The sequence below is a fragment of the Triticum aestivum genome, chromosome 3A, assembly GCF_018294505.1.
Source record: "Triticum aestivum cultivar Chinese Spring chromosome 3A, IWGSC CS RefSeq v2.1, whole genome shotgun sequence".
In the NCBI taxonomy this organism is placed as follows: Eukaryota; Viridiplantae; Streptophyta; class Magnoliopsida; order Poales; family Poaceae; genus Triticum; species Triticum aestivum.
The window spans coordinates 25,983,633-26,007,626 of record NC_057800.1 but is presented as its reverse complement, the minus strand read 5'-3'; the positions used below and the strand labels follow the sequence as shown (position 1 = coordinate 26,007,626).

At 43.8% G+C, this 23,994-nt stretch overlaps 2 protein-coding genes across 6 annotated transcripts; both read left to right on the top strand.

Moving 5' to 3' along the window:
• The first annotated feature begins 5,832 nt into the window (after positions 1–5,832).
• Positions 5,833–10,905, top strand: LOC123059978 (actin-interacting protein 1-2). The gene is made up of 6 exons (XM_044482544.1): positions 5,833–6,287; positions 6,900–7,061; positions 7,482–7,668; positions 8,144–8,569; positions 9,229–9,636; positions 10,291–10,905. The coding sequence occupies exons 1-6, from the start codon at positions 5,896–5,898 to the stop codon at positions 10,546–10,548; spliced, it is 1,833 nt and encodes a 610-aa protein (XP_044338479.1). The 5' UTR covers positions 5,833–5,895; the 3' UTR covers positions 10,549–10,905.
• A 4,201-nt stretch (positions 10,906–15,106) lies between these two features.
• LOC123059976 (probable ubiquitin-conjugating enzyme E2 23) lies at positions 15,107–22,530 on the top strand. Of its 5 annotated transcripts, XM_044482543.1 has the most exons (12): positions 15,107–15,250; positions 16,164–16,212; positions 16,485–16,533; positions 17,113–17,161; positions 17,743–19,756; positions 20,014–20,148; positions 20,256–20,400; positions 20,476–20,678; positions 20,845–20,914; positions 21,013–21,152; positions 21,281–21,592; positions 22,069–22,530. In XM_044482543.1, the coding sequence occupies exons 5-12, from the start codon at positions 17,798–17,800 to the stop codon at positions 22,336–22,338; spliced, it is 3,234 nt and encodes a 1,077-aa protein (XP_044338478.1). In that variant the 5' UTR covers positions 15,107–15,250; positions 16,164–16,212; positions 16,485–16,533; positions 17,113–17,161; positions 17,743–17,797; the 3' UTR covers positions 22,339–22,530. The 5 variants fall into 5 exon arrangements, with proteins under 5 accessions (XP_044338478.1, XP_044338474.1, XP_044338475.1 ...); XM_044482539.1 differs by having other exon boundaries at positions 15,108–15,250; positions 20,256–20,678; XM_044482540.1 differs by lacking the exon at positions 16,164–16,212 and having other exon boundaries at positions 15,113–15,250; positions 20,256–20,678.
• Positions 22,531–23,994: the final 1,464 nt, after the last annotated feature.

Genomic DNA, 23,994 nt, shown 5'->3' with positions numbered 1-23,994 from the left:
CTAGACAAGATACTTGCTTGCAGAACCATCAGAGATGAACCTTCTAGGTAATTTTACATAATCAGCGGCTGGGCGCCCACAATCATCCATGATTTGCGTTGAAGCAAGATAAGGTTTACTCATGTTCTTATAGTTTGTTTCTCTTTTCTGTTTTGCTTGGTTGATTTTCAGTTATAGAGAAGAGTTAGAGTTGGATGGAGTATCAAACAATGGAATCAAATCATGCATGGTATTGTAAGTCAACCATATAAGCATAGACATGTTTTCAGTTTTCCAATGTATAGTGGAAGTTATTTAAGTCGTTTGAAATATTAATACAGAGTTTTTCCTATTGATGTTTGCTGTGAACGATGTGAATATATTCCCTTAAAAAAATCGTGTGAATATATTTGGATGGTTTCATCTTCAAATAAGATCTCTATAGTAGCAACAATTTTGAATAAAAGATACTCCCTCTATAAACAAATATAAGACGTTTTAGATCACTAAAATTATATGTTCACACTTATACCAGTGTGAAAACTGAATGAGGATCAATTTTATTTTAGATAAACGTGCATTTGCACATGTACGATTACTAGTACCTCATAGGTCATGCTGTCTATACATTTGCCCCATATGTAAATGTTGGACAATAACATGTCGTGCTTCATAAAATCTTGAAAGATCCATCAATGCAACATGATGTATTGACACATTGGTTACATCAGATACATGTATTCCAACAAACATCCCTAATAAAAAGCAAGCCCGGATATGTAGAAGTACAGTGAGGTACGTATTAATGTATGTAGACACTATTTTCCAACAACAGTAGTCAACAAGCAACACAAAATAGAAAACTTGTCACATATCACAACAATGAAAACAACTGTTTCATTTGTCTTGGCCAAAATTAAGGTTTGCTATTCATGCAACACATATTGCAAGAAAAAAAGACATGATAGAGGGCTCACTAAAAATGGTTAGGTAATTTGATTTATAGAACTTGATGATTGAAGCACTTCAAGTAAAACAAAGGTCCAGAACTTCAACAACTAAGGGCAATAATTGGCAATGTTGTCTTGAAAAAATATCTCAGACATCAATTTTGTAGTCATGGGTATGAAATTGTGCTTCCAGCATGGGTATGAAGCATGCAGAATCTAGTCTCAACATGTTCGACGTCACCTGAACATCATCATATCTTCAACCAATAAAAAAATTATATAAGTGCAGCAGCTATAGAAACATCTCAGATCACCAGTGAAATTATATAAATGCTGCTCCTGATTGTCGTGAAATTTCTGCACCAGAGGGAACAAAACAGTACAAAGAGGAACAGAGAAGGGAGAGATGGTGTTGTTGTGGGACGTCCGTTGTTGTGCACCCTGGGCCCTCACCTCCCGGCCCTGCAACATCAAACCACGGCCACTGCAGGGCAACGACATATGTCCCTCTCCCTCGCTCTAAGCTCTAGCGACACAAGCCAAACAAGCTAGTAGACCCGACCAATTTTGCTACAAGCCAGAGCTGGATGACCTCCACAGGATATTGCAGCGTGAGATTTTGGTAGACATCCACTTTGCCAACTCCATTGCGGCGGCGCGACCTTAGCCCGTTAGCCACGGGCATCCTCCGGCCACCGCCGCACCGCCACCCCACGCATCGATGATGGAGATCGATTCCACAGGGAAACCCTTGATTTCAAGCCGCTTTAGGATTATGGTTGGGGAGGGGCTTGGGGGAGTTGCTACGGCCTGCAAGCGTGGTGGATGGAGAAGGAGAAGCCGTCGGCGGTGGCGATCGTCTACGTACGCCATAGGTGGGAGGATTGGGCGGCGGATGATCGGAACGAGTTCCGTGATGGCAGTCTCGAAGGAGTTGGATCGAAGGAGGATTTGGATTAAGAGGGGCGATGGCGGCGGCGGTGGAGGGGAGGGGGGCACGGGCGGATGGGGATGCCAGGGGGCCTCGCTCCCGGTTCGTCTGGTTTTTTGTCCGTGGGGGAGGGGACAAAAAAACAATCTACAAAAAAAAACCAGCGAAGGTGGGACAAAAAAAACATGGTAGGTGGGACGAAAATTGACCGGCGGAGACTACCAACTGCTTCATTAGGAGTAGAGATTTAAACTCAGTGCTGGATAATACAAGAGATAAATTTGAAAGGGAAATATCTGGCATATTATGCAAGCATCATTCTCCACAAGGGACAGATCAGAAATGCAAGCTGCCATGGGAACGTACATATTTAACCTCAATTTTTCTCGGACGTAGCTTTCTACCAAACCGGTATTGACATATCCAATCTGTTCTTCCAATGCTAGGAGCTCCTGTAGGAGAGCAAGATCACATTTTATCAGTTACATACAAACCCGCAACCTAGTGAGTCGGTGTTCTGCTTCATACCTCATAGGTCATGCTGTCTATACATTTGCCTCATATGTAAATGTTGGACAATAACATGTCGTGCTTCATAAAATCTTGAAAGATCCATCAATGCAACATGATGTATTGACACATTGGTTACATCAGATACCTGTATTCCAACAAACATCCCTAATAAAAAGCAAGCCCGGATATGTAGAAGTACAGTGAGGTACGTATTAATGTATGTAGACACTATTTTCCAACAACAGTAGTCAACAAGCAACACAAAATAGAAAACTTGAGTCACATATCACAACAATGAAAACAACTGTTTCATTTGTCTTGGCCAAAATTAAGGTTTGTTATTCATGCAACACATATTGCAAGAAAAAAAGACATGATAGAGTGCTCACTAAAAATGGTTAGGTAATTTGATTTATAGAACTTGATGACAAACACATATTTTGAAGCACTTCAAGTAAAACAAAGGTCCAGAACTTCAACAACTAAGGGCAATAATTGGCATTGTTCTTGAAAAAATATCTCATACATCAATTTTGTAGTCATGGGTATGAAATTGTGCTTCCAGCATGGGTATGAAGCATGCAGAATCTAGTCTCAACATGTTCGACATCACCTGAACATCATCATATCTGCAACAAATAAAAAAATTATATAAGTGCAGCAGCTATAGAAACATCTCAGATTACCAGTGAAATTATATAAATGTTGCTCCTGATTGTCGTGAAATTTCTGCACCAGAGGGGACAAAACAGTACAAAGAGGAACAGAGAAGGGAGAGATGGTGTTGTTGTGGGACGTCCGTTGTTGTGCGCCCTGGGCCCTCACCTCCCGGCCCTGCAACATCAAACCACGGCCACTGCAGGGCAATGACATATGTCCCTCTCCCTCGCTCTAAGCTCTAGCGACACAAGCCAAACAAGCTAGTAGAACCGACCAATTTTTTCTACAAGCCAGAGCTGGATGACCTCCACAGGATATTGCAGCGTGAGATTTTGGTAGACATCCGCTTTGCCAACTCCATTGTGGCGGCGCGACCTTAGCCCGTTAGCCACGGGCGTCCTCCGGCCACCGCCGCACCGCCACCCCACGCATCGATGATGGAGATCGGTTCCACAGGGAAACCCTCGATTTCAAGCCACTTTAGGATTTATGGTTGGGGAGGGGCTTGGGGGAGTTGCTGCGGCCTGCAAGCGTGGTCGATGGAGAAGGAGAAGCCGTCGACGGTGGTGATCGTCTACGTACGCCATAGGTGGGAGGATTGGGCGGCGGATGATCGGAATGAGTTCCGTGATGGCAGTCTCGAAGGAGTTGGATCGAAGGAGGATTTGGATTGAGAGGGGCGATGGCGGCGGCGGTGGAGGGAAGGGGGGCACGGGCGGATGGGGATGCGAGGGGGCCTCGCTCCCGGTTCGTCTGGTTTTTTGTCCGTGGGGGACGGGACAAAAAAACAATCTACGAAAAAAAACCAGCGAAGGTGGGACAAAAAAACCATAATAGATGGGACGAAAATTGACCGACGAAGACTACCAACTGCTTCATTAAAAGTAAAGATGTAGGGAAACCACATGGACCCGGGCCATGGCGAGAGAAAACACTGAACTGCTATGAAATCTCCACGTGCATTAAAAGAGTTTCACGTGACACCATCATTAATTGGCCATTCTAGAGCCATCCGTGGCAGCATCAGTAAGAGTACGCTTTATATTAAGTCTAAACTGGCATTAATTTCTGAAGTACTACTACTGTAGTCTGTAGTACCCCCTTCATTTCTAAATCTAAGTTTTTTTAAAAGATTTCAGTATGATACATATAGAGTAGATGTCTAAATCGACACTCAAAAAATGAATTTATGTAGATTAATATGTAGTTTATATTAAAATCTCTCTTAAAAGGTTTATATTTAGAAACGGGGATAGATGATAAAGAACGTACGATCACGTACTTCATTCTCCACCGAAAGGCTCAAAAATGAATTATCGATACTAGAGTGCGGCGTTTCGATGCCTAGACTCATATACACCTGGTCAGGAAAAAATTCAAAACAAATACTAGAAAAAATCAACAAATTCTAAAAAACTTTTGTGTAGTAGATAATTTGATGCGTGAGGTTCGCTTCAATTTTTAAATCATTTGAACATCTGAGTAGCTCTCAGCAAAAAAGACAAATCGGATCAGAACAGTATATAAACAGTAAACTATTTTACAGACCCCGAATTTGTCTTTTTTGCTGAGAGCTGCTCAGGTGTCGAAATGATTTGAAAATTAAAACGAACCTCACACAAAAATTTGTCTTACCAAAAGATGCCAACAAATGGCTTACATTGTTTTGACTACGATAAATGTGAGTAATACAAGAATTTCGTTGATCCATGAGTATTTTGATTTCATGAACCATGAAACTGTTCGCAGATCTATCCATTTCTCCCTTCTTCAACAGATTGATAGCCTCCAAGCAATCGGACTCAATGTCTATAGGTAGCTCGCTCCATTGTAAAGCAAGTGACAGACCCTCTCTGATGGCTGCAAGTTCAGACTCTAAAGCATTGAGGCGATGGTACAGATGATGACAAGCACTGAGGACTATATTACCGTTGTGATCACGCAAGATCATGCCGCTGCCAGCAGTACCGTCCGCCGAAACAAAGGAGCCATCTGTATTAAGTTTCAATCGTCCTTCTTCAGGTCTCAGCCACATAGCTGGTGGAATTACCAGTTCAGACGTAGCCGCAGGTGCAACAGAAAAAGAACAATCCAGCATAGCAGATTTTCCCTTCAAGGGGTCTTTCTCTGGCTCTTTGGCGATTGTCAAAATGGACTGAACATAGCTTCTAAGAAAGCGTACAGAAACCTGAACTGGCGGTGCTGGTTTATCATGTACTACCTCATTCCGAACATACCAAATTCTCCATAAGAGCATAACCAGGTGCAGGCGCTGCTCATTAGGCAATTTGCACAGGGCATGGAGAAGCCATTCCGGGCCCGTGTTCATCATGTCTTTAAGATCGGGAATAGCCAAATATCAGCCATTGCAAGCCAAAGATTCCTGGCATTGGAACATCAACACAAAGCATAAAACGTGTCCTCTTTTTCAGTGCCACAAATTGAACATAAATCCACAACCTCCAGCTTCCTAGCATGTACTCCCTCCGTTCTGAATTACTTGTCTTAGATTTGTCTAGATACGGATGTATCTAGACTACCGGGTAATTTGAGGGTCGATGCCCTTCCAACGCACACTCAGTTCACCGTGATTATTTGTTTAGTGTTTATTACACATGCTCTTGGTTGATATACGGTTACCTCCAATTTATCATCCTTCCCCCGGCTCGACCTATTCCTTGCTCTGACTGACCCGTGGACCCGTCTACGGCAGACCCCACACGTCAACCGCATAGCAGAAATCCTTACGGAACCCAAGCATTCGTACCCAGACGAGCCCCATCGCGTTCCGTAACCGCATAACCACCGTCCACTCCCGTCCCACTCCTCCCTCCCTCCCAGATCAATCAACCAAGCCCAAAAATGGCGCAGCTGCAGGAGACGTACGCGTGCTCGCCGGCGACGGAGCGCGGGCGCGGGATCCTGCTGGCGGGGGACGCCAAGACGGAGACCATCGCCTACTGCTCCGGCCGCAGCGTCATCTTCCGCCGCCTCGACGCGCCGCTCGACGCCTGGGCCTACACGGAGCACGCCTACCCGACCACCGTCGCCCGCTTCTCCCCCAACGGCGAGTGGGTCGCCTCCGCCGACGCCTCCGGCTGCGTCCGCGTCTGGGGCCGCAACGGCGACCGCGCCCTCAAGGCCGAGTTCCGCCCCATCACCGGCCGCGTCGACGACCTGCGATGGTCCCCCGACGGCATGCGCATCGTCGTCTCCGGGGACGGCAAGGGCAAGTCCCTCGTCCGCGCCTTCATGTAAGCGGATCGCGCGCGCGCACCTGCCCGCTCTCTTCCCTTCCGCATCGATCTCGGTCTGGAAGGATTTGGGGATTAGGCTTGCGCAATTTTTTTTATCATCGATCTGTCAATTAGGATGTGCACATCTAGCTAATGCTAGTATATGAGAGTGATTTATGATAGACATCACATGGTGGAGTCGCAGATTAGAAGGATAACGTGCCATTGACATTGGGGTTATAGATCCCCTGTAATTACAATGATCATAAGGCAGGTAACATAATTTGTTGTCATGATCTGCCCCTAAGAAGTCAATTCTGGAATGCATTCTGCGAGGATTTCCCCCCTTCCTGTAATTGGGGTGACTTGTGATGGAGGAAATGGGGATATCCTCTTCCCTCTTCTTTTTGGGCGGAAGATGTTGATTAGAATAACAGACATGCCATTTTCTTTGTGTTTGACCTCAGTAACGAATGGTGATCGTACTCATTTTGTTAGCATCATGTGGGCATACCAGCCATATGTTATCATGGAAGGCGGTGGTCATTCAAGTTCATCCTATCATGAAACTCTTATGTGTTATTTCACTCCTGGTATGCAATCTTATGCTAAGTTCTCTGAAATGCGTAGGTGGGACTCTGGCAGCACTGTCGGTGACTTTGATGGGCACTCAAAGAGAGTTTTGAGTTGCGATTTCAAGCCAACCCGACCATTCCGCATTGTGACATGTGGTGAAGATTTTCTGGCAAACTACTATGAAGGACCACCATTCAAATTCAAACATTCCATAAGGTCAGCTGTGATTGCTGACATTCATATTTCATTACTTTAACACCGACTGGAAAGTGTGTTTTCATAGTTTTTCGGCTCGCAACGTTTGTTTGCTTTAGCTTTCTGGTTTATTGCACATAAATCAGATATTTATACTTGATACACATTATGTGTTCACGTATTAACCTTCTGTTTGTCTCTGTATATACATAAATGAGATTTTTAGTACTTAGAATCTCCATATTGCTCCCTAGTCCTCACGTGCATGGTGTAATGATTTCCACTCATCGCAGGCTATGTAGGAATCATGTTGGCTGCATATTTCACAAATACTTCTTTTGCTTGTCAATTTTTATGAACCGATGCTTCATCTTGTAATTTATTTACTGTCATGCACCCCTACACATATATTTCACATCTTCCTGTTTCTTTGAATTTCAGGGATCACACCAACTTTGTTAACTGTATCCGGTATTCACCTGATGGAACCAAGTTTATCACTGTGAGTTCAGATAAGAAGGGTTTAATATATGATGGCAAAACTGGAGATAAGATTGGAGAGCTATCCAGTGAAGGCAGTCACACTGGGAGCATATATGCTGTTAGCTGGAGTCCTGACAGTAAACAAGTAAGTTTGATATGAGTTGCTCCCTGATATCACTTACTGTATCATCCGTACTTAATGTCTCCAGTTTATGGTCCATCAATTTTGGGTTTGGTCTATTGTTGAAATGATGAGTTCCTTTGTTAGGCATGATTGCAGAGCCAACCACAGATTCAGTTTACATAACATAATGCCATTAATCATAAAACATGTGCTATCTATATTGTTGTTTGTTGGTAGAATATCTTCAAATCCTGGAATTATATATCATGTACCTAGGATGTGCATGCATCATTGTCTACAGCTGAAACTCCAATCCAATTTTTAACTAGCATAGTGCTTCAGCGGTAGCAATATATCTTTGCTATCCATCAATCAGTTTGTCTCGCTCTAAGTAATTATGTTTGATATGTGTACCTATTCTTAATGGCGGTATCTTTGTTGCTCGTACCTTCAGGTCTAATCCTAATGTCACTCTGTTTGTTGCTCGTACCTTTAGGTTCTAACAGTTTCTGCTGATAAAACTGCGAAAGTATGGGATATCAATGAGGATGCAAGTGGAACATTGAACAGAACTTTGGTTTGTACTGGTATTGGTGGTGTCGATGACATGCTTGTGGGCTGCCTCTGGCAGAATGATAATCTTGTCACAATCTCTCTTGGTGGGACATTTAATGTCTTCTCCGCAACCAATCCAGACAAAGAGCCAGTATCGTTTGCAGGACATTTGAAGACTGTTAGTGCTCTGGCACTTTTTCCTCAAAGTAACCCAAGAACTATGCTATCTACAAGCTATGATGGGGTTATCCTAAAATGGATACAGGGTGTCGGATATGGTGGCAGGTTGATTCGTAAGAACAACACCCAGATCAAATGCTTTGTTGCCACAGAAGAGGAGCTGATCACTTCAGGGTATGATAACAAGGTAAGAACTAAGAGAACCCAAGGTGGTCCATATGCTTAGTGTTATCAGAATATATGTCAGGATAAATGTAATTTGTATTTTGGGGAATATTTTCTCTTAATGGTATGCATAGGTTTAAGAACAGAGTGATAATCATTGTTTGTATGCTTAGCCTAAGGACATGATAGGCTTACCAAAAGAACCATGTCTTGCATTTGAAGCCTATATTCGGTCAGCAATGTTGTGATATGCTTCTAATACATATGTATCTCATTGTTGGTAATAGATCTGTCTGGGGGGGGGGGGGGGGGATTTGAACCTGCCCTGGGATTGTAATTTCATGTCACTTGGGAATTGGTAGATTGAAAATGCAAGTTCAGTAATGCCTATGAAGATTGTGTTTTTACCTTCATGCATAGTTTTTATTCCCGAATCCTGAGATGCCCAAAAACTTATAATGCACAGACTTGTTCTGTTGGTATATGGCTTGTATAGTACTGCCTCTGTACATAAATGTAAGACGTTTTTGCAGAATATCTTACATTTGTGTACAGAGGGAGTATTATTTTATCAGTTGATGAAATCGTCTACTGGGTTTAAGCTTTTCAGTGCCTTTTCTATTTGGACAATGGTTAGGCTCGGTTATGATGATGAACTTATGTTTTCCTCCTTGAAAACAGGTCTTCAGAATTCCTGTTAATGGAGATCAGTGTGGAGACGCCGAGTCAGCTGATGTAGGGGGCCAGCCAAATGCTTTAAACATTGCACTTCAGCAACCTGAATTTGCACTGGTTACCACAGATTCTGCGATCGTATTGCTAAACAAGTCAAACGTCACTTCCACAACAAAAGTTAGTTACACTATCACTTCATCTGCTGTTTCTCCTGATGGCACTGAAGCTATCATTGGTGCTCAAGACGGGAAACTGCGGATCTATTCCATCAGTGGTGATACTGTTACAGAAGAAGCGGTACTTGAAAAACACCGGGGTCCTATTACTACCATACATTATTCGCCGGATGTTTCCATGTTTTGTTCTGCTGATTCCAACAGGGAAGCTGTTGCATGGGATCGGGCAACTAGAGAGGTACTGTCAACTTTTAACATTTTCTAATTGCCAAATAGTGGATGCTAGACTTCCTGTTATTAGGTCAGAACTTGTTAGACATCACTCTATGTGGCATTTAAATTTAGAAAAAAGTCCTGTTTGTCCCCAAAAAGTTGTCCATTTCTGGATACGTCCTTGCAGTATTTCTCGCTCCATATATACCCCAATTTGTTGTCCTGGTTCTGAAAATACCCTTTCTGTCAGTTGACCTAGGGTTAACCGTTTCGTCTCTGTGCTGAGGATACCATTTTGCACCTAGCTTGTAGTGTCTTTTGGGTGATTGAACCTGCTTTCAACTAGAAATTACTCGAGACTTGCTTTGTTTTGCCTTTTTACAGAAGCCTCTGTTGATATTTCTTGGGGTAAATAAAGCTCGTGAAATAATGTGATATTATCTCTTAATTCATCACCATAACCCTGTGTTCTTGACTACTCTGAAATGGTAAATGCAATCTGAAGTACCTTACTACTACTACCATTTACACGGTTTGTTAACCATCAGGTTACTGGAAATATATATGCTAGACTTGATGCAAGGATAGGATTTCAGTCAAGGAATGTCCAGTACTGCTTTACCTAAAATACTGTTACCAGCTGAACTTGCCAGCCATCTAATACTGTTTCCTTCGACAGGTGAAGCTGAAGAACATGCTGTTCCACACAGCTCGGATAAACTGCCTGGCCTGGTCACCCGACAGCCGTTTCGTGGCCACGGGGTCGCTGGACACCTGCGCGATCATATACGACGTAGACAAGCCAGCGGCCAGCCGCATCACCATCAAGGGAGCCCACCTCGGCGGAGTCCACGGGATCTCCTTCTCCGACAACGACACTCTGGTGACCGCCGGCGAGGACGCGTGCGTCCGTGTCTGGAAACTGGCGCAGCAGTAGGCGCTCAGGCTCATCCCCATTCATCAGTTAGCATGGCCGCCTATCGAAATAAACATCGCTATGGTCGGTCGCTGTTTTCCGCAGGCCGCGGTGGCGGCGCTTTCTAGCCTGTGTTTTTTTTTTCTTTTGTCTGTGATGTGATTCGTTCGTGTGCTCCAGGAAGAACCCTACTACCATTGTTTCCTTCCCACGCATCGTCTGGTCTTGTGAGGTGCCGAGAATACAGGGGGTGATGGTGTGTTGTGTCATTTTTTTTTCCTGTGTGCTCCCTGGAGCGGAGTGGTTTGGTTGTTAATAACTGAGACAACTTTTGTGCTTTGCGTTTTCATGAGATCATACACATGTGCCTTGTGCCCCTGCTTGCCGTGCCGTCGCCGTCCGCGTGTACGCTTGCATATCGGTATCAATCATCTGTCAGGAGTGTGTCACTTTGGTTTGCTGCTTAATTTGTCTTGGCTTGCAACAAAGCGAGGTTTTCTTTTTTGCTAATGCATCTCTGAAGCATGGTTCAGGGGATGCTGAAATCCCTGATTTTATTTCTCACCTCCTTGTAAGCACGATATGGCCATTATTTGAGGAATAAAGTATTTTTACTGTCAGGATTTTCTTCCTGGGGCGTCAATACATGTTTTTGCCGTTGGCCGTCAGACGTTAAGTAGGACAGGATTGCTTCAACAGCACAGACAAATCAGAGTGGCGCAGCGGAAGCGTGGTGGGCCCATAACCCACAGGTCCCAGGATCGAAACCTGGCTCTGATAATTTTTTTGATTTTTGATTCATTTATGCTTTGCTTTAACAACGCTGCATCATCTAGAGATTCTCTCCGGGAAGAAAAAAAAGGTGGTAATCTCTGTGTACTTGTGGTGAACCAGCTGCATCCTGCTGTCGTTTAACCATCTGCTCGTGTCGTGTGAGAACACACATGGCATTGGCGCCAAGCAAGGCACAAAGTTCAGCTGGAGGACGCATGAGATAGATGACCGCCAGCTTTCACGATCCTTCTACGGGGTGAGAATATATATGCCCCAGGTGTTGTTCCTTTTTGCTTCCGTCAAGCAAAGAACACGCTCCAACCAAACTTGTGACATCTTCTACAGATAAAGGGGGCTCTTTTGTGTCATTGTGTGATGTTGAGGGTTTCGTCGCACGCTCGCCCCGCTCGGAGGGGAGGAGGGGCTTCGATCGTCGGCCAGTCGCCGGTGCTCCTCGGCGATCTCACCACCCTCTACTCATGCCCGTGCACAATGTTTTGTATGGTAAGGCGCACCAGCTCTAGGTGCCATTGTCGGAATGGAAACACGGAGTGTGCTGCTCGAGGAAAAGGGCACGGACGGCAACAAGCCGACGGACACGCAAGGGAGGTCAACCAATGGATGGCGGCCTAGCAGTATATATATATATATATATATATATATATATATATATATATATATATATATATATATATATATATATATATATATATATATATTGAGAGGTGGGACCTATCAGGGCGCGTGTCACACTTCTTGGCCTTGCGGGGAAATCCGTGCAGGGTTCCGAGCAGGGAGCCGAACCCGGTTTCCACTATCAACACTGTGGGAAAAAGGAAAGTCCTCACTTCCAACTTGAATCCTCAACCAAAGTAGGTTTAACCCCGAACTTTGGCAAAGTTCATCTCTCCATATTTAACGGGACGACGAACCCGTGATCTGTCAAAACAAAGTCACGACGAAGGAGGTGGAATAACATGCATAGACAATGTTATGCGGAAAACAAAAACTTTAAGTCTAGCCCTGAATTTGCATCGACAAGACTTTCAAAAAACACATCTATGTAGGAACTCGGTGACTTCAGTTTTCCTTGGCAGTTTTTTTAAGATGGAGTTTTCCCTACACATTGTGAGGGGGGAAAGGTAGTACCCAAGGAGGAAAAGATGTTGATGTCACATGGGTGCTGTAAGCAACGCCGCTCAACAACGACATGACATGGCACACACCGCATCCAAAACAACGTTCATAAGTTCCAATGAAATTTAGAAGTTTGGCATAATACAAATGTTACAAAATACTTTAAAGAGAATAAAACTATGTCCCTTCCAAGACATGGCCACGTCGTTTTTCATGATAACTATGACTTGTAGGCAAGCAAGGCGCGAGTGGAAATATCCACATGTGAGAGCACACCGGAAGCAAATGAAACTCAACCTACTCTCAAGACTCTCACATCGAACATAAAGAAAAATCCAAAATATCCAACAAAATCCCACACTTTTGTTTACAGTTTTCATCTCCATTGGCCACTTTTTGACCCACTCCCTACCTTTGAGTACAATTTTCAATATTCAACAACATATGCAAAAAAAAAAACTTTCACAAACTTCGTCTCTTCAAACGACTAACCACCCGTGGAACCCAAGATCCGTCAAACAATAGAAGGAACACACTTACATAAATATCCGTGCACGAAATGAAAAGCCTGCATCTAAACTCAAACTCAAACGGACATAAATCACAAACGCGTGTGTATGCAAGCGCCGGCGTTCGAACCGCGTTCCTTTAAGAGAAACCCTAAATGCATTGATATAGAAGTTCTTTTTAGATATTGTGCGAGAGAAAAATGTGTGTACAACTGGCCGAGGGAAAGGAAGAAGGAGCAAAAGTCACCGTGGGTGTTGTGAGCGGCATCACTCAACAGCGACCTGGCACTACACGTGCCATGTCCCACCGAGAGAGAGAGAGAGAGAGAGAGAGAGAGAGAGAGAGAGAGAAAGAGAGAGAGAGAGAGAGAGAGGTGAGGCCGAGCCGCACGCGGAACACAACTCCAACCTGTCCCATCATCATGGCCTGCAGAACTGCAACCTCAACCATGTCGCTCTCATTTCCCCCCTCCGCCCCGTCTCCTCTCTCTCTCTCGCTCCTCGTCTCTTCAGCTCTCTCTCGCCTCCTCCGCCACAAGGCCCGCACACAAGTTTTAGCACGATAAGGTGCACCAGCTCTAGCTGCCATTGTTGGAACAGAAAAATGGAGTGTGCTGCTCGAGGAGAACAACACGGACGACAACAAGCCTATGGACGCACAAGCGAGGTCAGCCAATGGACGACAACAAGCCGATGGACGTGCAAGCGAGGTCAACCAATGGACGGCGTCCTAGCAGCAGATGCGAAAAATATATATATTTTCAGAGGTGGGACCTACCAGGACGCGCGTCACACATTTGTTGGCTCTGCAGGAAAATCCATGCAGGGTTCCCAGCAGGGAGCCGGACCCAGTTTCCACTATCAACACCTGTTGGAAAAAAGTAAAGTCCCCACTTCCAACTTGAATCCTCAACCAAAGTAGTTTTAACCTCGGACTTTGGCAAAGTTCATCTCTCCATATTTAACGGGGTGACAAACCCATGATCCATCAAAACAACGCCACGATGGAGGGGATGGAATAACATGCATAGACAATGTTATGCGAAAAACAAAACCTTTAAGTCCAGCCTTGAATTTGCATCGACAAGACTTTCAGAAAAACACATGAAATGTAGGAACTAAGTGACTTCAGTTTTCCTTGCAATCTTTTTTAAGAGGGAGTTTTCCCCACACTGTGACGGAAAACATCAGTAATAGCCAAAGGGAAAAGAATATGCTAATGTCAATGTGGGTGCTGTAAGCGGCGCCGCTCAACAACGACATGCCATGGCACACACCACATCAAAACAACGTTCATAAGTTCCCATGAAATCTAAAAGATTGGCCAATACAAATGTTACGAAATACTTCAACGAGAATACTAAAACTATGTCCCTTTAAACATGTTTCATCCAAGACATGGCCACACCGCTTTTCATGATAACCATGATTCATAGGCAAGCAGGGCGCGAGTAGAAATATCCACATGTGATAGCACACCGAAAGCAAATGAAACTCAACTTACTATCAAGACTCTCACATCATATCTAAAGAAAAAAAATCTAAAATGTCCAACTAAATCCCACACTTTTGTTTACGTGTTTTCATCTCCACTGTCCGCTTTTCACCCTCCCCACCTTTGAGTATAAATTTCAACCTTCAACTCCTTTTGCAGAAAGAGAAATGAATCCTGCAGCTTTATAAATCTCCGGTTCCCACAAACTTCGTCTTGTGGGAACGACCAACCGGACGAGGAGTCCTTCGAACCGCGTCCCTTTAAAAAAACCCTAAATGCATTGCGTGAGAAATGTATGGAATACTTAAGAAGCTTTCTAGAGATTGTGTGAGAGAAAAATATGTGAAATATATATCCAAGGAAAAGAAAGAAAGAAGCTGGCGTCGCCGTGGACTTTTGTGAGGAAAGCGCACAGCGGCAACCGCTCAAACAGCGGGGTAGGGGGTGCGTGTATGCGTTTATAGAGAAGAGTGTATGCGTGTGTGTGTATACAAGTGCTTGCGTATGTGTTATGAGCGAGCCCAACCGTTCTCCTCATCGTGGCGTGCGCAACCGCGACCCCAGCCCGAAACCCAACCGTGCCTCCCTCATTTTGCCCCTCCCCACCGCCCCCAACCGCGCCTCTCTCTCGCTCGCTCCTCGCCTCTTCACCCCTCTCTCGCCCCCCACATCCTCCACTCCGCCCGCAACCCATCGCCCACACCCCGCCCCCCACCCTAGGGCACGCTCGCGCGCGACGCCGCATCGCCGCCGCCGCCGCCGCCGCCGCGCGATCCCGCGCCCGGCGGTCCGCTCCGCTCCGCCCCAGGTCAGCGCCGCCCCGTCCCGTCCCGTCCAAACCTCCGCCCCCTCCCCGCACGACGCCCTCGATTCTCCGCCCCTGATCCCGCGGCGCCGGTTCCGGGGCCGTCTCCCGCGTGCCCGGCGTCCCGCGTCCCCACCGCCCGTGCCCCCGATTCGCTCGCGACGTGCGTCGCGCGCTGCTGGATTTGGGCCGTCGACGCCGATGGATGGATCGATCGGCGGGCGGGCCGGTCCCCGTGGTCTCTAGATTGGTTCGCAGAAGAGGGAGGGCGGTTGCGTCCTCCCGCCACGCCAGCCATCGGTTCCGGCGTATTCCGTTGAACTCGACTCGTAGTCGGCCTCCTTCTCTGGTTATTATGGGATGTTTTTCTCCGTGTTGACGTGGTAATCGAGACTCCAATGAGAAGTAGAGGGGACAGGCCATGCGATTTCTGCTCCGCTGTCCAGGGAATTTAAAAAATATATACTCCTACTAGGATTGGATTGAGAAAAAAACAGAGATCACATTAGGTTAGTATATATAAGTATATATAGTAGCAGAGCACCAACAGCACGACTGGGGTGTATGAGTGGCGTGCTCACAACCCCTGAAGTATTCCTCGTCGAAGTTTATTAAGTGGGCTATCCTTCCTCTGTACCGAACTTGGCGGCATAGATTTCGAATGTGCTAGTGTTATTTACTTACTTGATGAGGAGTTTGCGCCAAGTGTACACTTCAAGTTATAGCAATTTGTAGTGTAATGCGTCAGCGCGAATCAGAAGATTGCGTAAGATGCGCGTAGCGAGAAATATGACATTCGGATGCGCCGACGAACGTGTCGTTTTCCTGTTTCCCTTATTCAGTACCATATTAATATGCCATATTATTTGTTACTAAGCATGTCAGTCAATACTTAATTTCAAATCTGCCGTTTCAGGTGAATCCAGTTGCTGCTTAAGTGGGTTTCCTTTGTACCAAACCTGAAGGTATATATATTTCGTATATGCTACTAGCATTACTTCCTTGAGGAGCTTGTGCCAAGTGTACGCTTCAATTTATAGCAGTTTGTAATGTAATGCGTCGATGAATCAGAAGATTGCGTAAGATGCGCGTAGCGACAAATATGACATTCGGATGCGCTGACTAACATGTCGTTTTCCTGTTTCCCTTATTCAGTACCATATTAATATGCCATATTATTTATTACTCAGCGTGTTAGTCAATACTTAATTTCAAATCCTCCCCGTTGCCGTTTCAGGTGAATCCAGTTGCTGCTTAAGTGGGTTTCCTTTGTACGAAACCTAAAGGTATATATTTCGTATATGCTACTATCATTACTTCCTTGAGGAGCTTGCGCCAAGTGTACACTTCAATTAGTAGCACTTCGTAATGTAATGCGTCGGCGAATCAGAAGATTGCGTAAGATGCGCGTAGCGACAAATGCGCCATTAGGATGCGATGACGAACGTGTTGTTTTCCTGTTTTCCTTATTCAATACCATATTATTTATTACTCGGCATGTTAGTCAATACTTAATTTCAAGTTCTCCCTGTTGCTGTTTCAGTTGAATCCAGTTGCTGTTTAAGTGGGTTTCCGTTATACCAAACTTTAGGGTATATATAGTTCGTGTATGCTACTGGCATTACTTCCTCGAGGAGCTTGCACCAAGTGTACATTTCGCTTTAGAGCAGTTTGTAATGTAATGCGCTTGCAAATCAAAAAGATTGCGTAAGGTGCGCGTAGCGACAAATATGCCATTAGGATGCGCTGACGAATGTGTCGTTTTCCTGTTTTCCTTATTCAATACCATGTTAATGTACCATATTATTTATTACTCAACATGTTAGTCCACACTTAATTTCAAATTCTCCCTGTTGCTGTTTCAGGTGAACCCAGTTGCTGTTTAAGTGGGCTCCCTTTGAACCATACTTGAAGGTATATATATTTTGTATATGCTACTGGCATTACTAACTCGAGGAGCTCGCACCAAGCGCACGCATTGCTTTATAGCAGTTTGTGATGTATTGCGTTGGCGAATAAAAAAAGATTGTGTACAAACTGCGCATAGCGACAAATATGCCATTCGGATGCACCGACAAATGTGTTGTTTTCCTGGTTTGCTTATTCAATGCCATTATAACGTACCATATTATTTATTACTCAACATGTTAGTCAACACAAATTCAAATTCTTTCTGTTGCTGTTTCAGTTGAATCCTTCTATAGCTAGATCCAGAAATTTGCACATCACATGGATTTTCTTACCCTAACAGAGGATCCTTATCCCCTGTGATTAGTGAAATCTTGTTCTTCTTTCAGTATGAGTTAGTTGTGCCTTTATTTGCGTCTTTTTTGACGTTGTAGTCTTAAGAGTTAAGAGAAAAGTGCTAGTCTGCATTTGTTTTGTTGGTTTAATGTTAATTGAGCTAAACATGTTGTCTGAATTGCTAATGTTGTTTTCGACCAACTTCTTTTGTCCTCCTGTTGTTAACTTGGAGCTTGTTCTCTGTGTTTCAGTTAAACGCAAGGCTTCACAGTTCCTGGGAATCTGCCTGTATAGCTTCCTTCAAGCATGGAGAACCTACTAAATGTCCCTGAATGTATTGCTGAGAAGAACCAGGAAAATGAGACATCTGATGATGCTGGCGAGCCTGAAGAAGTAGCAGACGTATTTGTTTACAGAGAAGATGTCGTCAGCTTGAAATCAAACAAAGATGCCCGTGGTTTGGTGATGGAAGTAGCTGGCGAATATGATTCTGAAGGTAGCATCACTGACGATGAATCTGATGCTGAGGAGAATGAGCGTAAAAGCGCTCATAAAACTGAAAATGTTGGTCCTGACGGTGATAATGCCAATAATGCAAGTCATGGAGATGATGTTGACAGTCAGAGCTCTCTGCCTGATAACAAGGTTAGGGTGTTATGGATCGATGGAACAGAGATGACGGAAGATATTGACAGTGTGGTGGTTGTTGACAGAACTTTCCTCCATGGGGATATGGTTGCTTCTTCCTCAGATCCAACTGGTCAGATGGGGCTTGTTGCGGATGTCAGTCTTGTGGTTGATTTGCAAGGTGCTCATGGAGAGATGATTAAGGGTGTATCTGCAAAGGATTTGAGACGCATCAGGGAATTTAATGTGGGTGATTATGTTGTCTCCGGGCTATGGCTTGGTCGGGTTGATGAAGTGTTTGATAATGTTAGTGTGTTGTTTGATGATGGTTCTGTCTGCAAGGTTTCAAGGGCAGATCCTATGCGCCTAAGGCTTGCCTCAGGGCCAATGCACCCAGATACAGCCTGCCCCTTTTATCCAGGACAGCGTGTGAAGGCAGTGTCTTCATCTGTGTACAAAACATCCAGATGGCTTCATGGGATGTGGAAAGCAAGTCGTCTTGAAGCTACTGTCACAAAGGTGGAAACTGCTGCTGTCATAGTCTATTGGATTGCGTCTGCACACTGTGGTACAAATCAAGATTCTGTCCCCCCTGAGGAGCAGAACCCAAAGGATCTGACTCTTCTGTCTTGCTTTTCATATGCAAGCTGGCAATTGGCTGAATGGTGTCATCCTCAACCACACACATCATCATGTGCCAATGACACTTTAATGGAGTGTTCAAAAATGAAAGAGCTCAATTCTGAGCAGGCTGATGTTCCTGAATCTGCCGTTGATGTTCAGGCTGAACAGGCTCAAAATACTAAAACAGATGTAAATCCCCTGGAAAAACATGGTGATTCTCTTGCAGATCGATCAAATATGTCAGATGGAGATAATACATGCGTAGCCAAAGATTCAGAATCTGGCACTAGTGTATCAACCCTTCCAAAGGAGGGAGTGCATGACCATGCTACTTACAGAAAGAAGATCAGAAAAGTTTTTGTCAGAAAGGATAAAAGAGCAAAAAGAAGAGATGAGAGCTTTGAAAGTGCCCTGCTTATTGCAGATACATATACAAAGGTTGATGTACTGTGGCAAGATGGGAGAAAAGAATGTGGAGTAAGTTCCACGTCTCTGATCCCGATCCAGACTCCAAATGATCATGAATTCTTCCCAGAGCAGTATGCTGTGGAAAAGGTCTCTGATGATGTTGACCAGCCTTCTGAAACAAGGCGTGTGGGTCTTGTTAGAAGTGTTAATGCAAAGGACCGGACCGTGTCTGTATCATGGTTTAAGTCTTCGTTGCACTCAGAGGAGCCTAGGGAAATTGAGTGCACTGAAGTTGTTAGTGCATATGAACTTGACGGCCACCCGGATTATGATTATTGCTATGGAGATGTTGTTGTTCGCTTGCCATCTGTTTCACATCCTATGGAATCATCCAATGGTGGAAACACGATGGAGCTGGACAAGAATGTAGATTCTGAAGAAGCATCGGCTGCTTCAAATGCAGTGCCCCCTGATGTTGCTGCAGAGGAACAACTTTCACAGAAGGAGTCTAGTTCAGAAGTTACCCACCTCTCATGGGTTGGAAATATAGTGGGCTTCCAAGATGGTGAGATTGAAGTCACTTGGGGTGATGGGTCGGTGTCAAAGGTATTACATCTGTGCTCTTGACGCAGGAAGTGCCATTATTTATGTGAAAGAACCACCATTAGGAGTTTATTGTTATCACATATCAGCTGCTGACTAGTTTGATTTTTAACTTTTGCCACGCCCTTCCACTGAGGATTGTCCAGCTTAACCTTTTGTAATCATATTCCTCTTACCGTTTTACCAGAGACTTGCAGAAAGCTAACCTGCTCCATTCATGACCTGCATATTTTGCTAATGGTCTCGTATTGTTATTTCAGGTTGGGCCTCATGAGATATATGTTGTTGGCCGAGAAGATGACGGTGGCTCAATAGATGATGGAGCTCCTTCCGATGCTGGTAGCTGGGAGACAGTTGATGACAATGAAATGGACTTGCCTGATGATCCTGCAAATGTATTATCTGCTGCTAGGATGCCATTTTTTTGGGTCCAGTCATTCCTCTCCGTAGCACCTTTTACCTTCTTTTTGTTCCCTTTATTGATTGCTGCTTTCTGTTTCAGGATGATCTGCAAAATGCAGTCCAGAATAGCATTGAAATGGAAAATGGGTCATTCAATTCCCAAGATGAAACTTCTGTTGGAAGTGGTCCACTCTCTGTTGCTTTTGGCTTTGTTACGCGACTGGCGAGTGAGATCTTCGCCCGAGGTAAAAAGCATTTAGATGGGTCAAACTCAGATGCTATGGATGAAGTTGAATCTCAGCAGTCTAACGAGGTTTCAGAATCTGGTGATGACATTGATAAAAACGAGGATGAGAACCGCATGGCAGCATCGGAGAGCACCACTGTGACAACAAATGACTCTAATGCTGAGAAGTCCGTAGATGTAGTTATGGCTGACGAGCCTGCAGATTCTGATTGCTTGAAACACTTTGATGTTCTGCAGTGCCCTCCGGACCATCACTACCTTGAAAACATAGCACATGTAAGTTCTTTTGTGTCACATCCATACATGTGTTACGCTTTTGTGTCGCATCTTGAACAAACATTTGTTTTTAAGGGCATTCTTTTTTTTTTGGTAAGTTTGTTTCTGCTGTAATATTTTGTTAGTATTTCTTCTCTTGCTTACAAATAGCCAAACAATGTTCCAGGGTACCGGTGGAAGAAAGTGGGTCAAAAAAGTTCAGCAAGAATGGGGCATACTTGAGAAGAATCTACCAGGTCTGTTTTGTCTTCATCTGGTACCACGGTTGAACCATAAAAAGAGTTTATACAAGTATTTTATGGTTTTCTGATAATTCTTTTTACTGCAATTGTAGATTATATTTATGTCAGGGTATTTGAGGATCGTATGGATCTCATGAGAGCTGTGATTATTGGAGCAAGTGGCACACCATACCAAGATGGTCTGTTCTTCTTTGACTTCTACCTTCCACCTGAGTTTCCACAAGCTCCTCCGGTAATTACCACAATTAAACTATTTTTGTTACCGCAGCTGCTTTCAGTTTACGTTTTAAGTGAGCCCATGGAGCTTGATGATACTGCCTTCAACTTTCCAATCTCTAACATCTGTTACCAAATCTGTAGTCGGCATACTATCATTCTGGCGGCTTGCGTGTAAATCCAAACCTTTATGTGGATGGGAAGGTTTGTTTAAGCCTCTTAAATACTTGGACTGGCAGAGGGAATGAAGTATGGGATCCATCCTCATCTAGTATTCTCCAAGTACTAGTCTCACTTCAGGGACTAGTTCTCAATGAAAAGCCCTATTTCAATGAAGCTGGATATGAGAAGCAAGTCGGTACTGTTGAAGGGGAGAAGAATGCACTGCCATACAACGAAAACACATATCTGCTAAGCGTGAAATCCATGTTGTATATCTTGAGGCGGCCTCCTATGGTAATACACCCCCCTCCCCCTCTTGACAACCATTGCATTGGTGTCATACTGTCATTAAGTAGTTAATAATTCAGCCGGGGTAATCTTTTCTTAGTAACAAGACTACATTTTCTTAGCACCATGTTAAACCTTTCTACTTCTCTGTCATGAGCCAATATACATTTATCTTTTCTTAATAGCAAGACTAGTATTTTTCATGATTATTGTGAGTACCATAATGTTCCTAAGGTTTTAATTACTGAGGTTCTGTTTTTAGTTGATATAAAACCCGAACCATCACCTGCATCAGCAGAGTCTTGCTTCATGGCAACCTTTTGATTTAAAATTTAACTCCATTACAGCCTAGTTCTCACATGTAGGCATATAATCACATCTCATGACGTTTTTCTATCTTAATTGCAATACCATCGAGAACCTTTGCCAAAACTTGATTTAATCCTTTGATGTTCTGATTGTTACATGTACTGTTGCTGCAGAATTTCGAGGATTTTGTGAAAAGTCACTTCTGCAAGCGCGGCGACTACATTCTCAAAGCTTGTGAGGCCTACTTGCAAGGAGCTGTGGTCGGCACGCTGAATGACGATGCCTGCCCCACTGATACTAACAAGGAGTACTCTTGCTCCATGGGCTTCAAACTTGCATTGGGCAAAATCTTGCCAAGGTTGATCACAGCCTTGAAGGACATAGGAGCAGACTGCAGCCAGTATGAGCACCTCGGGAAGACCGAGACCGCTCAAGAAAGCTGAACACCGAGCTGAGGATTGTATTCAAATCTTTTCTTGGCTTGAGAAAACATGATAAAACTTCACCTCCCGCTGTTTCCGTATAAATGTACATCCAACATTTGTTGTTTTATTATCTCAACATGAACATTTGGGAAACGTGGGTCCAAATGAAACCATCTCTTCCAAACTGGGAATTGAGGTGTGTCCTGCACAGTTTATGTTTTTGTTAAGCTCTGTGGGTTTGTTGTTAAGGTACCCTTATTTTAAAGGCCAGGCGACCATTGCAAGATTAGGCCTAGAAATTCCAAGTGTAATGATGCAGCTGGCTAAATGATGGCATTTTCCTTCAGCGGTAGTACTTCCGTTTTTATTTAATCCGCACATTAGGTTTGTCTAAAAGTCAAACTTTATATACTTCCAACAAGATTGTAGAAAATTATATTAACATATACACCACCAAGTTAGTACAATTGGATTCATTATTGCATATATTTTCACAATATATAAATTTGTTACTGTAAATGTTCATATTGTTTTCTAAGTACCTCCAAAGATTTGCCTGGCCATGTGTACCTGAAAAATACAGTCCCGGAACTATGCCTCCTTCCCTTAACGCTTGAAACCGTTCTCCAATTCGTTGAGCATTATTTCTTCTACCCAATGTTCATACCGTGTTAGCTAAGCTACTGTTAGCATATTTGCAATACGAACGTACATGGCACAGGTAGGTGGATAGTGGAAGCTCCACAGCCCACGTAGTGTACACATTCCTAAAAATACACATAGATAGATGCTCGTGTAGTGCACATCACATTAGTTGTTTCACAGTTTATACAATGGATATCTAGCACTGGCGTCGACCGGTAGTGTTCCGCTAACGACGTTTGACGTAAAATTACATATAAATTTAACCAATGTATTTTGCCACATTTCACATTGGCATGGATGAACACGTCGTCGTTCTAAAAAAAAAAGAATGAACACGTCTAAAATTTCATGGAAGGCATTCTGATAGACACGCCAATTTCTGGTATGTCAGCATGAATCCCTTTTATTTTACAATGCCTCGAGAATTGGTGGTTTTGTTATTCTAAAAACCAAAATAGTTTGTGCTTGCCATGTTTATGAATATTAAATCCCATTCCCCATCTTTAAGGATAACCAAATAATAAATAAATAAATAAATAAATGAGCAATTCAAAACAAAAGGAAGAAAGCATATTTTTTAGGAATAAATATGAAAGGAATTAAGGCTTCCACTCTTATTCAATAAACACAAAAGAATTATTCAGAATTACAATATTCTTCCATACTTAGAGAAAAAAGCAACACAAAGTCAGTTCTTTTTTAAGGGAGAACACAAGGACACATCATTCTATCTAGGAAAGTGGTACAAATTCTACACAGATGAACCACTTTTACCGGCGAATGCTTGTTGCTTGTGGCGGCGGTGGCAGCTGTGCTGCTTGATGACCGCTAGGGCGAGGACATCCAGGGCAGTATATGGATCAACTCTTTCACACAACTCATATAGGACACGCATGTCTTGTTTGTTTCACTCCAACATCTCATAGTCCACTACTAAGTCCATGACCACATGCTTCCAATTAAAGCTAAGGCCTCCTTTGGTTTGTAGGAATTCTTTAGGATAGAATTTGCAAAGGAAAAATTCCTTTG